At 41.5% G+C, this 13,976-nt stretch overlaps 1 protein-coding gene across 1 annotated transcript in view; it reads right to left on the reverse strand.

Annotated features, from left to right (window-relative positions):
* The window catches only part of kcnh5a (potassium voltage-gated channel, subfamily H (eag-related), member 5a), a 133,187-nt gene extending 125,409 nt beyond the window's left edge, over positions 1-7,778 (reverse strand). Inside the window, exon 1 of the mRNA XM_055872497.1 lies at positions 7,248-7,778. Coding sequence (XP_055728472.1) covers positions 7,248-7,320 — 73 coding nt within the window. The 5' untranslated portion in view covers positions 7,321-7,778. The remainder of the gene's footprint in view (positions 1-7,247) is intronic.
* Positions 7,779-13,976: the final 6,198 nt, after the last annotated feature.

Raw genomic sequence — 13,976 nt, forward strand, 5'->3', positions numbered from 1 at the left:
TTTTGTAATCTAACTTTTTAGTTATAGAAACATGATACCCTCAAAGCGAGCTGTAAAATGACTCCCACCTTAGAACGCAGCAACCTTAGTAATGTAGCTAGCTTTCTAGTTAGCCAGCTAGTTACAACAAGTAGATTTGTTGCTATGTAGCAGGAGCAGAGAATTTTATCACACGCAAGCTAGCATGTCATTCCGGGACAATACGTTTTTTAGTTATCAGTTTATTCCAAGTAATAATTTAAGACTACACACATCTATAGGACAGGTAGTGTAAAGCTAATACACAGTGTAAAGACAAGGCAGGACCCACTAGATTAATTCATACTGACAAATAAGAAATTCCACATTATTCCTGTCTATAGTTGGAGTAGGATGAATGCAGAGCACCCTGCCTCAGACTGTCAGGATGTTCATTTTCTAGCTCACAAACTACATTCCTTTACTGTGATGATTTATTGTATTCATTCTTGTCTCTCACTTTTGTCTCACATGATCTATTCAGGTCTCCTGTGTCCCGCTCCCAGAGATCAACCAAGTGATATTCACCAAGCATGGGCTGATTCACTCACCTACTGCAGTTTGAAATAGCCCTGCCATCACTATTTAGACACTGGGACCACATTTGCCTGTTGTCTTTTCTTTGGTGATTTTGTCTTACAGTCTAGTGCATTTTAGTGTTGAAGAACACCCACTACAGATACACGTGCTTGTTTGACCATCTTTACTCATTCTTGCCTCTCACTTTTGTCTCCTAATGAGCTATTCACCAAATCCTGCAGTTTGAACTAGCCCTGCTGTCACTAATTAGACATTGAGACCACATATGCATTTGCCTGTTGTCTTTGTGGGTTTTGTCTAGTGCATTTTAGTGTTGAAGAACACCACCTACCAATACATATGCTTGTTTGAGCATCTCAAAGACTAAATTCAATCTAGAATTCGACAGGTGACAGATTATTTTACTATGCAGTGGTGACAATTCTATTGTCACCGTCAGGAGCCCAGGCTTTTGCCATAGATGGTCGAGTTCGTCTCTGGACCATACAAGCTTTAGATTGCATTCTGCTAAAGCACTTGTCTCCTATGGGGCCTGGGCACACAAATGCTCCTAGAGAGGAGGAGGAATACTGAAGCATGCGTTGATGACAGTTGTACAGTCTCCATCAGAAGCCCAGGCGTTTGGCAGATGGTAAAGCTCTCATTTCTGGACTGCAACATTGTAAGATTGTGCCTTCCATGGCATCTGATATACATTGATTGGTTACACTATATTTAGATACTTCAAATACTGCCTGAGGAGGGTGGTGAGTGAGTATGTGTGTTCATTCATGTTGAAGTGCGACATATAAATTTGGCGGATGTTACGAGTCCCGCCGAGGATGGTGCCTCTTCCCGTTCGGGCGGCGCTCGGCGGTCGTCGTCTCCGGTCTACTAGCTGCCACCGATCCCCTTTTCTGTTTTCCTTTTAGTTTGTCTAATTTGTTTCACCTGTTGTGTGTTTAGATTAGGGGTTATTTAAACCCAGTTTGCCCGCTCCCTTTTGTGCGGGCTTGTTTTTCTGTTTCGTGTTTGTGGTGTGGATTTTGTGGATTTTGTTATTCAATTGACTTTGGACATTTCTCTTTACGCGCCCAGTGTTTAGTGTGGCGTCACCGGTTTGTAGGTGATTACGTCAAGGAAATAAAATTCCACTTTTTGAAAGAGATTCCTGCTCTCTGCACCTGACTCTTGTTTCCACCACTGGAATTGTTACAGCGGAGAGGAAAAATTGGGACAAGGAAATCAGGATGTGAGCATGCAAAGATAGTTGGTGGAGCTTTCGATTGGGATGAATGGGAAAGACCTTGAACGAAAGAAAGGAAGGACTGGGAGCAACACTTTATTTCATGTAATAATTGGATATTGGGATGGGGTTAGTTGAGGGAGATGGAAATTCTACCCATTTAAACATTATTTTATTTTAGAAATGCTGTTTTGTTTAATCATCATTATGATTGACAATGTTGATGTTGTACAGTCTCTGATGGAGACTGTGCAACTGTCATTGAGTACTCCCTACTCAATAAATGGTGAAACACTATTTATGATGGTGTTCTTTGTTCGAATGTATATGCATGAAACATACATTATGGAAAACATGTCATAGCTATTAGAAAAATGAAGGGATTGGCAAGATTTTGATATCGGCATCTTTAAGAAAGTTAGTAGGAATGTTAATAATTTAAACCACCTAAATATACTCACATTCACAGAACATTTAGTATTTGTAACTCAAACATTAATTTCCCTACTGCTTTTTCTATAATCCTACAGGCTCTATTATTCTCCATACCTTATATTCCACTGCATCCAATGATATGCAGGCCCACCATGGTATTGGGCAGCTGCTATTTAAGAACTCATCTGGTTTAGATATCAAACTCTGGTTATTTTATTGCATAGCGCATTTTACAACTATTTTAGAGAAGATTTTATTTCAAGGTATGCTATATGTGTATGGGTGGGGATTATGTATTGCTAGCTAATATGCATATGCAGCTGTCGCATATATATATATTCTATCTACATGTTTATATTTAGATTTCTATGCAAATTGTATGATTTAATGTTTATTTAAGCCTGCAGCTAGTTACTTGAGATGAAACATTCATGACAAACATGATTCAAAATTTAATTCACTGACAGAGAGATAGCTAATGAAGCACTAGCTACCTGAGCAGACACATTGACGTTCACAGTATTTGCTGGCTAGGCTAGTCAATGGTAACATTGGCTAACTTTCAATAAATTGGATAAATGGTCAACGGAGTTACCTCTTCATATAATCAAAACCATTCCTATTGCATGCTGCATACTTCAAGTGCACTCGAAAACAGATATTTATCTTCTTTCAGTCTTTGGGAGCTAGCGTTAGTTCCTCTTAACACACTGACAGCAGATCACGATTTCAAGTGAGGCTGTGTTTACGTTTTCGATAGAAGCCGGCCCATTGGCTGCCTTCATCATGAGGGGTATATGTGGGATTTCGGATTGGTTCCAAGTTCAGCAGTTTGCCTGAACAGACAGTGTATAAATAGACTTTCTGAGAAAATGTGCAAGAATTTAAGGTGCCAATACATTTTACAGTAATCATAAGAATATTTATTTGTCATATACAAAAAAAAAATCCTCCTCCCTCGATATAGATCAATACACTTCACTGTTTTTGGCATAGGCCCACCACCTATTAGCCTGCACCGGGAGTCTGGGCTGCATACTAGCTCCCCACTCTCGCTGCAAAGTTGTTTGCACAATTGAATAATGCGACACGGCATGTAGAAATGTTGAAACTGAATTACTGTTCGCAAAACAATGTTCCCACAGACTAGGACACTTTACAATGCAAGAAGATGCCGGTAGCTTTCAGCTTTGTAGGCTAACTTTCTTTGCTAGCTTTTGAAACTAACATCAATTCACTACCCTAGTACTTTGTTTGAGATTATATGCAAACCATAACAGAAAAAATTGTGATTTCAAAGCTGATTGCCACCAAAACATTTTTCTTTCATTTAATCTGTCTCTCTCATGTCTTTTAAATATGATCTATTGCCTCAGCAAACTGACTGTGTGTGTGAATAGAGCTCTGATGGGCCACCCCCTCTTAAAGAGACAGCGCACACTTTTATAAAATAAGCTACTTCTATGCAAATGGGAAACAGTTTTTGAACTGTAGCCCCACGAAATCAACCAAAACAAGCTCAATAACTCAATGCACTCCTATTGAAAAACACATTCACCTGTACTGTGAATAGGCCTAGGCTACAGAGATTTACCATGCAAATAAATGATTGCCATGTTGTTATGTAGTTAGATTGGTAAAAACAAAGTTAAATTGACTGTATGATTGTATAATTTATTCATAAATGCATACTGTACATGGCTGCCGCAGAGCGTTTTTGACGCAAAACATTTAAAATGAAATCATTTCACTCAAAAATGCCCAACTATTGAACAGAGCAGTAGCTTAGTTTCTCTGTCTGGATCAAGTGCCATTCTGTGACTTTGGCTAATATGCCCTATTTTTTGCTGTGATATTGTTTTGGTATCATTTAGTATTGAGTATTGTGATGGTATCAAGTATCGTAATACTAAACTAGTACTGCATTCAGTTCATTTTTACGTTTTGGAACGTTTAATAGAATGCAATGGTGCTGTACTGAATGACTGGCCCTTTAAACTTCTTGCTTTAAGCCACACCTCGCCATTCCCACCAAATGGGAGCAAACGTACCTCAAAGTCTTTTCAAGAACGTTTTGGGGAAACTTGGCGTTCAGTACAAACTGTTTGGAAACTTAGCAAATGTTGAAGCTAACTGAACACACCACTGGTATAAGTATCGAAGTCAAAATTCTGGTATCGTGACAGCACTACTTGGCAATAATGCTGCGTTCACAACTGGGACCTCTGAAAAATACGAGGTCAAGTCATGACGTCATTGATCTTCAAGTCGGAAAGTCGTAGCTCTAGAAAGAGGCCCGAGTTCCCGAAATGGAATTCCAAGTTGGATGACCGTTCAAATCAGAGCTTGTTCCCAGTTGTTTTGAATGCACCAAAGTCGGAAGTCAGATTTCCAAGTTCCCAGTTCCGAGTTCCTAGTTGTTTTGAACGAGACATAAATCTGTGGCCACAGACCTGGTGGTGTAGCAGGAAATTCAGGTCATTAGCAACCAAGAGTTTGTGAGTTCTAATCCCAAGTGAGGTACAGTATAGTCCCAAGTAATCAGCATTCAGCAGCATACTGCCTTTTTACAGCAATAACACCTTATTTCCGCTGTAAGAATACAGTAACTTGTTGTTCTTTACTGTACTTTCACTGCAGCCTGTAGTGTAGCGTAAAATTACTGGAACTTTTTAACAGTGTAGCATTTCATGGCATAAAAGGTTCTTCACAACCATCACAGCAGCAGGCTAAAAAATAACCATTCCTGATATGCAAATGACCTTTTGGTGAAAATGGTTCAACATATAACCCTCACCCCTGACAAAGAACCTCTCAATTGCCTTTTTCTCTGAGTGTAGCCTAGTTACGAATACACTATATATACAAAAGTATGTCGACACCCTTTCAAATTAGTGGATACGGCTGTTCAGTCCCACCGTTGCTGACAGGTGTATAAAATAGAGCATGCAGCCATGCAATCTCCATAGACAAACATTGGCAGTAGAATGGACTTTCAACGTGGCACTGTCACAGGATGCCACCTTTCCAACAAGTCAGTTCGTCAAATTTCTGCCCTGCAAGAGCTGCCTCAGTCAATGGTAAGTGCTGTTATTGTGAAGTGGAAACGTCTAGGAGCAACAACAGCTCAGCCCAGAAGTGGTTGGGAACACAAGCTCACAGAACCGGACCACTTAGTGCTAAAGTGCATAATGCGTAAAAATTGTCTGTCCTCGGTTGCAACACTCCCTACCGATTTCCAAACTGAGACCTTACTGTGCATGGAAGCAACGTCAGCAAAATAACTGTTCGTCGGGAGCTTCATGAAATGGTTTTCCATGGCAGAGCAGCTGCACACAAGCCTATGATCCCCATGCGCAATGCCAAGTGTCGGCTGGAGTATTGTAAAGCTCGCCACCTTTGGACTCTGGAGCAGTGGAAATGCGTTCTCCAGAGTGATGAATCATGCTTCACCATCTGGCAGTCCAATGGACGAATCTGGGTTTGGCGGATGCCAGGAGAATGCTACCTGCACCAATGCATAGTACCAACTAAAGTTTGGTGGAGGCGGAATAATGGTCCGGGGCTGTTTTTCATGGTTCAGGCTAGGCCCCTTAGTTCCTGTAAAGGGACATCGTAATGCTACAGCATACAATGACAATCTAGACGATTATGTGCTTACAACTTTGTGGCAACAGTTTAGGGAAGGCTCTTTTCTGTTTAAGCATGACAATGCCCCTGTGCACAAAGCGAGGTCCATACAGAAATGGTTTGTCGAGATCAGTGTGGAAGAACTTGACTGGCCTGCACAGAGCCCTGACCGGAATACCTTTTGGGATGAATCGCCCAACCTCACTAATTCTCTTGTGGCTGAATGGAAGCAAGTCCCTGCAGCAATGACTTTGGAATGAGATGTTCGATGAGCAGGTGTCCACATACTTTTGGTCATGTAGTGTAGCGCCTCTTCAATTGACTCATTCACTTCTCAGGTGGTATGTAGCCTGGCGCTGAAACATTAGGATAGGCTGGTAGTAATAATAATTTCCCATCACAAACCAACCGGCTATATCATGACTAAAACGCATTGAAATAACTCACCTTACTGTGCATATTGTCGCATGCAATGTGCATATTTTTTTCAAATGAAAGTTGCATATAGTCAGTCTAGTAAACATAGCTTTAGCCTAGGCTACTGTGAAGTTATATTGCTGCCTATCCCAAAAGCTGTTGATGTTACATTCATAATAATGAATGTAGCTTACTAAAGTAAGCCTCATTAACTCATATTAGCCTTTAAATCACTACCATTAATTATCAAAGCAACAAACTTTGGTGCTTCGTTATAAATAACAGCATAAATGATGTCTTCTCTGAATATTTGCCCCATTTACAGTCATGGAAATTATATGGACAACACGTTAATGGAAGGCTTTTTAGGACACAACCTGATTCTGGCGATAATCATATCCGGGAGCACACATTTTAATGTCAATCAGGCTATCCCAAAACATTCAAAGCGTAATGCGAAGGTCCCTGAGAAAACCTTACGCTATGCACAGCCTTGTTAAAAAATATATATAATCTGATAAACAAATAAAACAATTCCTACGCATAAACTTGGCACTTATAGCCTATAGGCTACATCAATAAATTGTATGCATCGCATAAAGCGCAGTAAGTTATTATTAAGTGGCACATGATCGTTTTCTGTATAGGCCCATCTATAAACTGCCAACAGAGGGTGTCTTGGAGTTTTTCAATAAACAACAGTGGCTCTGCTATTCACAGACCTTGCTTATCTACAAAAAAAGACAGTATCAGGTTCGCAACCACAGGCTATTGCATCTGCTTATTCGCTGACAAATAATAATAATTATGCCTAATTGCCCTGAAATGTATTAAATGAATGCCCAGCATCATTTCATTCATAAAATTGCGTTTGACATCCTTAGCGAAATCCAACAGATTTGGTAATTGTAGGCTAGTCTACACTTGTTTCTACATGCATTTGAACCAACCATTTAATGCTACTGACAGAGGGAACTCTTACCACTTGAGCGCCGGACAATGTTCTCCAAAAAAGTGTTCTGAGGTGCCACCAAACCTCTTTTTCCCCCATGCATTCTGTGGTCAGGAGGTGTCGTTCGGGGCTTCAAGCTTTATGAAAGCTGGTCGCAAAAGTGAAATAGTCTAGATAAGTAAGAGTCTGTGGGATGAAGAAGCTCATGGTAACAGTGCACCGAGGCTGGTTTGATGTAGATGCTTTATCACAGAGCTATAGCAGCTCCGCAGGCTACGAGCTTGTCCTGGTGCGCCTGCGCTCTCGATGTTTCACCGCAAACCCGATGGCATTGAATCTCAGATGGTCAATGCAATGATCTCAAGCAACGGTGAGTTGTGTTTGAGATCCAAACTGTTAGAGAACTTTGCCGACATTTTCAACCTATCTGGAAGTAAGGTATAGCTCAATGGGTTCTTAAACTTATTCTCCCTCTTTTTGCAATTCAAGCAACACTGTCCATTTTCTTGCATGATATTACATTTACCAACAAATAGGCTGGCTACACTCTTAGAAAAGAAAGATGCTAAATAGAACCACATAGGGTTCTTCGGTTTTTCCCAATAGGGGAACCCTTTTCAGAGAGGTCTATTTAGGGTTCTTCATAGAATCCCTCCTCAACTGGATGTCTAGGTCTTAATTGAAAGAAAAAATCTAAAACCAACAGACAGTAAGCCCTCCGTGGAATGAGTTTGATACACCTGACCTAAATCATCTAAACTGGAACAACCATCTCAGTAACGTGCGCAATAAGTCCAACTACTAACAGATAGGATAAGTATTAGAATTATAAATGTATGTTCATTATCTTCGTGTAGCATAATCAAACATCTATGTACCTGCAAAAACACAGATATTGAAACAAACAATTCTGAAAATCAACCAGCAATAGAGCATTCTGGGAAATATGATTTTTATTTTATTTTATTTTACCGTTATTTTACCAAGTAAGTTGACTGAGAACACGTTCTCATTTGCAGAAACGACCTGGGGAATAGTTACAGGGGAGAGGAGGGGGATGAATGAGCCAATTGTAAACTGGGGATTATTAGGTGACCATGATGGTTTGAGGGCCAGATTGGGAATTTAGCCAGGACACCGGGGTTAACACCCCTACTCTTACGATAAGTGCCATGGGATCTTTAATGACCTCAGAGAGTCAGGACACCCGCTTAACGTCCCATCCGAAAGACGGCACCCTACACAGGGCAGTGTCCCCAATCACTGCTCTGGGGCATTGGGATATTTTTTAGACCAGAGGAAAGAGTGCCTCCTACTGGCCCTCCAACACCACCACTTCCAGCAGCATCTGGTCTCCCATCCAGGGACTGACCAGGACCAACCCTGCTTAGCTTCAGAAGCAAGCCAGCAGTGGTATGCAGGGTGGTGATGATGGGATTGGTTTTAATGTTTAACAATCCCTCCAGGATTTTGCGAGATTTTCGGTGATATTTGCAGGCAAAAGAGCTTGATTTTGCTACAGCAATTCCGCCATTTTGCATGGCAAATGCAATGATTTTATCCAATTTGTCTCGAACATGTGCTGATGAGAGAAAGTTGTTGACGTGTGGCTTGATTGAACCATATCATGTGGTAAATGTGTGGTGATTGGTTGAAATTGTACTGCGGTGATGAGTATATCGCGGAATCCTGGAGGGACTGGTTTTACTCTACACACAGTAAAAACGAAACAAACACACTCAAACCTGGTCATTAACACCAACACTGGGATTATTTTACACCACTGATTGTTAAGTTAACTTAATGTATGAATCAACACTAGAAATTGTACACTGAAAAATCAACACAAGGTAAAATTGGCCAATTTGCTGTGTAGAATACACGTACAAGACACTGCTGGTTCAAATCAAATCAAATGTTATTTGTCACATGCGCAAAATACAACAAGTGTAGACCTTACCGTGAAATGCTTACTTACAAGCCCTTAACCAATAGTGCAGTTCAAGAAGAGTTAAGAAAATATTTACCATATAAACTAAAGTAAAAAATAATTAAAAGTAACACAATAAAATAACAATAACGAGGCTATATACAGGGGATACCGGTACCGATTAAATGTGCGGGGGTACAGGTTAGTCAAGGTAATTTGTAGGTAGGGGTGAAGTGACTATGCATAGATAATAAACAGCGAGTAGCAGCAGTATACACAACAAATGGAGGTGGGGAGGGGTGTCAGTGTAAATAGTTCAGTGGCCATTTGAATAATTGTTCTGCAGTCTTATGGCTTGGGGGTAGAAGCTGTTAATGAGCCTTTTGGTCCTAGACTTGGCACTCCGGTACTGCTTGCCGTGTGGTAGCAGAGACAACAGTCTATGACTTGGGTGACTGAAGTCTATCACAATTTTTCGGGCTTTCCTCTGACACTGCCTATTATATAGGTCTTGGATGGCAGGAAGCTTGGCCCCAGTGATGTACTGGGCCGTACGCACTACCCTCTGTAACGCCTTACGGTCAGATGCCGAGCAGTTGCCATACCAGGCAGTGATGCAACCGGGCAGGTCGCTCTCGATGGTGCAGCTGTAGAACATTTTGAGAATCTGGGAACCCATGGCAAATCTTTTTATTCTCCTGAGGGGGAAAGGTGTTGTCGTGCTCTCTACATGACTGTCTTGGTGTGTTTGGACCATGATAGTTTGTTGGTGATGTGGACACCAAGGAACTTGAAACTCAACCCGCTCAACTACAACCCAGTCGATGTTAATGGGCGCCTGTTCGGCCCGCCTTTTCCTGTAGTCCACGATCAGCTCCTTTGTCTTGCTCACATTGAGGGAGAGGTTGTTGTCATGCCACTACACTGCCAGGTCTCTGAACTCCTCCCTATAGGCTGTCTCATCTTTGTCGGTGATCAGGCCTACCACTATTGTGTCATCAGCAAACTTAATAATGGTGTTGGAGTCATGTTTGGCCACGCAGTTGTGGGTGAACAAGGAGTACAGTAGGGGACTAAGTACACACCCCTGAGACCCCCAGTGTTGAGGATCAGCGTGGCATAAATGTTGTTGCCTACCGGTAATCATTTAGGCAGGTTACCTTCGCTTCCTTGGGCACAGGGACTATGGTGGTCTGCTTGAAACATGTAGGTATTACAAACTCGGTCAGGGAGAGGTTGAACATGTCAGTGAAGACACTTGCCAGTTGATCCACGCATGTTTTGAGTACACGTCCTGGTAATGCATCTGGCCCTTCGGCTTTGTGAATGTTGACCTGTGTAAAGGTCTTGCTCACATCGGCTACCGAGAGCATTATCACACAGTCGTCCAGAACAGCTGGTGCTCTCGTGCATGCTTCAGTGTTGCTTGCCTCAAAGCGAGCATAAAATTGATTTAGCTTGCCTGGTTGGTTCACACCACTGGGCAGCTCGCATCTGGGTTTCCCTTGGTAGTCCGTAATAGTTTTCGAGCACTGCCACATCCGACGAGTGTCAGAGCCGCTGTAGTAGGATTCAATCTTAATCCTGTATTGATGCTTTGCTTGTTTGATGGTTCGTCTGAGGGCATAGCGGGATTTCTTATAAGCGTCCGGATTAGTGTCCTGCTCCTTGAAAGCGGCAGCTCTAGTCTTTAGCTCAATGTGGATGTTGCCTGTAATCCACGGCTTCTGGTTGGGATATGTACATATGATCACTGTTGGGACGACGTCGTCGATGCACTTATTGATAAAGCTGATGACTAAGGCGGTATACTCCTCAATGTCATTGGATGAATCCCGGGAACATATTCCAGTCTGTGCTAGCAAAACAGTCCTGTTGCGTAGCATCTGCATCATCTGACCACTTCCATATTGAGCGAGTCACTGGTACTTCCTGCTTTAGTTTTTGCAAGAATCAGGTTAGAATTATGGTCAGATTTGCCAAATGGAGGGGGGTGGAGAGCTTTGTATGCATCTGTGTGTGGAGTAAAGGTGGTCTAGAGTTGTTTTTCCTCTGGTTGCACATGTGACATGCTGGTAGAAATGAGGTAAAACTGATTTAAGTTTGCCTGCATTAAAGTCCCCGGCACTTTTGGATGAGCATTTTCTTGTTTGCTTATGGCTTTATAGAGTTGGTTGAGTGCGGTCTTACCAGACGTAGCTTCTCTTTTCTGCCGGTACATGGAAAATCCCGCCTGTGTCGTCGTTCAGCCACAACTCTGTGAAACATAAGATACTGCAGTTTTTAATGTCCCGTTGGAAGGATAATCTTGATCATAGGTCAACGATTATATTTTCCAATGATTGCACTTTTGCCAATAGAATGGATGGCAGTGGGAGTTTACTCACTCGCCTACGAATTCTCAGAAGGCAGCCCGCAAATGACGGGGATTTGGGCCTGTTCCCGGGAAAGCAGTATATCTTTCTTGTCAGACTCGTTAAACTAAAATCTTCTTCCAGTTCAAGTTGAGTAATCGCTGTTCAGATGTCCAGAAGTTATTTTCGGTCATAAGAGACGGTAGCAGCAACATTATGTACAAAATAAGTTAAAGATTAAGTTACAAACAACGCAGAAAAAAATAAAAAATACTTCAGCCATCCTCTTCGGTGCCATTTCACTCATACTCCCTTCTATTCTCCTAAAATCACAGAAAATGCTCATTTGAAAGACAGCAAATCATGGTAAACACATCAACTAAGTCATTACCGTATATGTAATATGATTAAGAGAATACCAGATAGTAGAGGAAGAGGAACTCTGGAGCTCTGTCAGAGTGACCATCGGCTTCTTGGTCACCTCCCAGACCAAGGCCCTTTTTGGCCGGGTGGCCAGCTCAAGGAAGAGTCTTGGTGGTTCCATTTAGGAATGATGGAAGCCACTGTGTTCTTGGGGACCTTCAAAGCTGCAGACATTTTTTGGTGTTCTTCCCCAGATCTGTGCCTCGACACAATCCTGTCTCGGAGCTCTACAGACAATTCCTTCGACCTATCCTATCTGTTTTTGAATTTTTAATAAATGTGCAAAAATGTATAAAAACCTATTTTTGCTTTGTCGTTATGGTGTATTGTGTGTAGATTGAGGATGATAAATGTTTATTAAGTCCATTTTAGAATAAGGTTGTAACTTAACCCAAATCAAATTTTATTTGTCATATACACATGGTTAGCAGATGTTAATGCAAGTGTAGCGAAATGCTTGTGCTTCTAGTTCCGACCATGCAGTATTATCTAACTAGTAATCACACAAGTGTAAAGGAATGAATAAGAATATGTACATAAAAATATATATGGATGAGCGATGGCCGAACGGCAAGATGCAGTAGATGGTATAGAGTACAGTATATACGTATTAGATGAGTAGTGTAGGGTATGTAAACATTATATATAGTGGCATAGTTTAAAGTGACTAGTGATACCTTTATTACATCCAATTTTTAATTATTAAAGTGGCTAGAGATTGAGTCAGTATGTTGGCAGCAGCCACTCAACGTTAGTGATGGCTGTTTAACAGTCTGATGGCCTTGAGATAGAAACTGTTTTTCAGTCTCTCGGTCCCAGCTTTGATGCACCTGTACTGACCTCACCTTCTGGATGATAGCGGGGTGAACAGGCAGTTGCTTGGGTGGTTGTTGTCCTTGATGATCTTTTTGACCTTCCTGTGACATCGGGTGGTGTAGGTGTCCTGGAGGGCAGGTAGTTTGCCCCCGGTGATGCGTTGTGCAGACCTCACTACCCTCTGGAGAGCCTTACAGTTGTGGGCGGAGCTGTGTTCCTTTATCTCTAACAAAATTTGGAAAAAGTCAAGGCATCTGAATACTTTCCGAATGCACTGTATATTCCCATATAGGTACGGTTTTAAACATGCTCACACCTATCTTTTTACATGTATCAGATTACTCAAACTCTTGATGTTAAAGTTTAAACACTGAGGTAAACATTAATGCTCAGGCACTATTTAAAATAAAGAAAAAAATTACAATGAAAAAGCTTATTCAGACGTAGAACACTTGCCTTCCAAAGAATCCTTCTTGCCACCCAAAGAATCATCAAAGAAGGGTTCTTCAGATGAAAATGGTTATTGGTAGAAACCTACAGAGGTGTGGACTCGAGTCACATGACTTGGACTCGAGTCAGACTCAAGTCACAAATATGATGACATGCAACTCGACTTTGACTTTAACATCAATGACTCGTGTCTTAACTTGGACGTAACTTGACTCGAACTGACTTGATACCCTCCCCAACCCCAAATATAAAAAATGATGCTATTAAAAAAGGTGTGCAGCGCATCAACTCTTCATTTAACGGATTACAGTTTGAATCGGACAGCAGCCAATCAAATTGTGCCAGCTGAGAAAAAGTTGCGCGTGGCAGTGCAGAGGAACGTCGGCGGGTAAATTCAGATGGAGCCCTTGGAAAGATGATACCCAAAAATATTATTTTCGGATACAAAGACTATGCTGTATCAACAAAAAACTGATTGCAACTTGCAAAACATGAGGGAAGAAAATGACAGATGGAGGCGCAACAACTTCCAACTTTGTTTGACATTTGAAGCTGCACAATGAATTGTAAGTCGTGGCTAATATAGCCAACAGCTATATCATTCATAACTTTGCTAGTGTAGCATGTTGGCTAACGTAATGTTAAATCAATGAGCGTCCACACAGTCAGTCAGTGCGGGAACATGATCATTGCACCCTAGATTGAGCTACAACTGGCTAGGCAGTACATTTAAACTCAGTTTTTCACAATTCCTGACATTTAATCCTAGTAAATATTCCCTGTTTT

This window comes from Salvelinus fontinalis, chromosome 20 (genome assembly GCF_029448725.1).
Source record: "Salvelinus fontinalis isolate EN_2023a chromosome 20, ASM2944872v1, whole genome shotgun sequence".
Classification (NCBI taxonomy): domain Eukaryota; kingdom Metazoa; phylum Chordata; class Actinopteri; order Salmoniformes; family Salmonidae; genus Salvelinus; species Salvelinus fontinalis.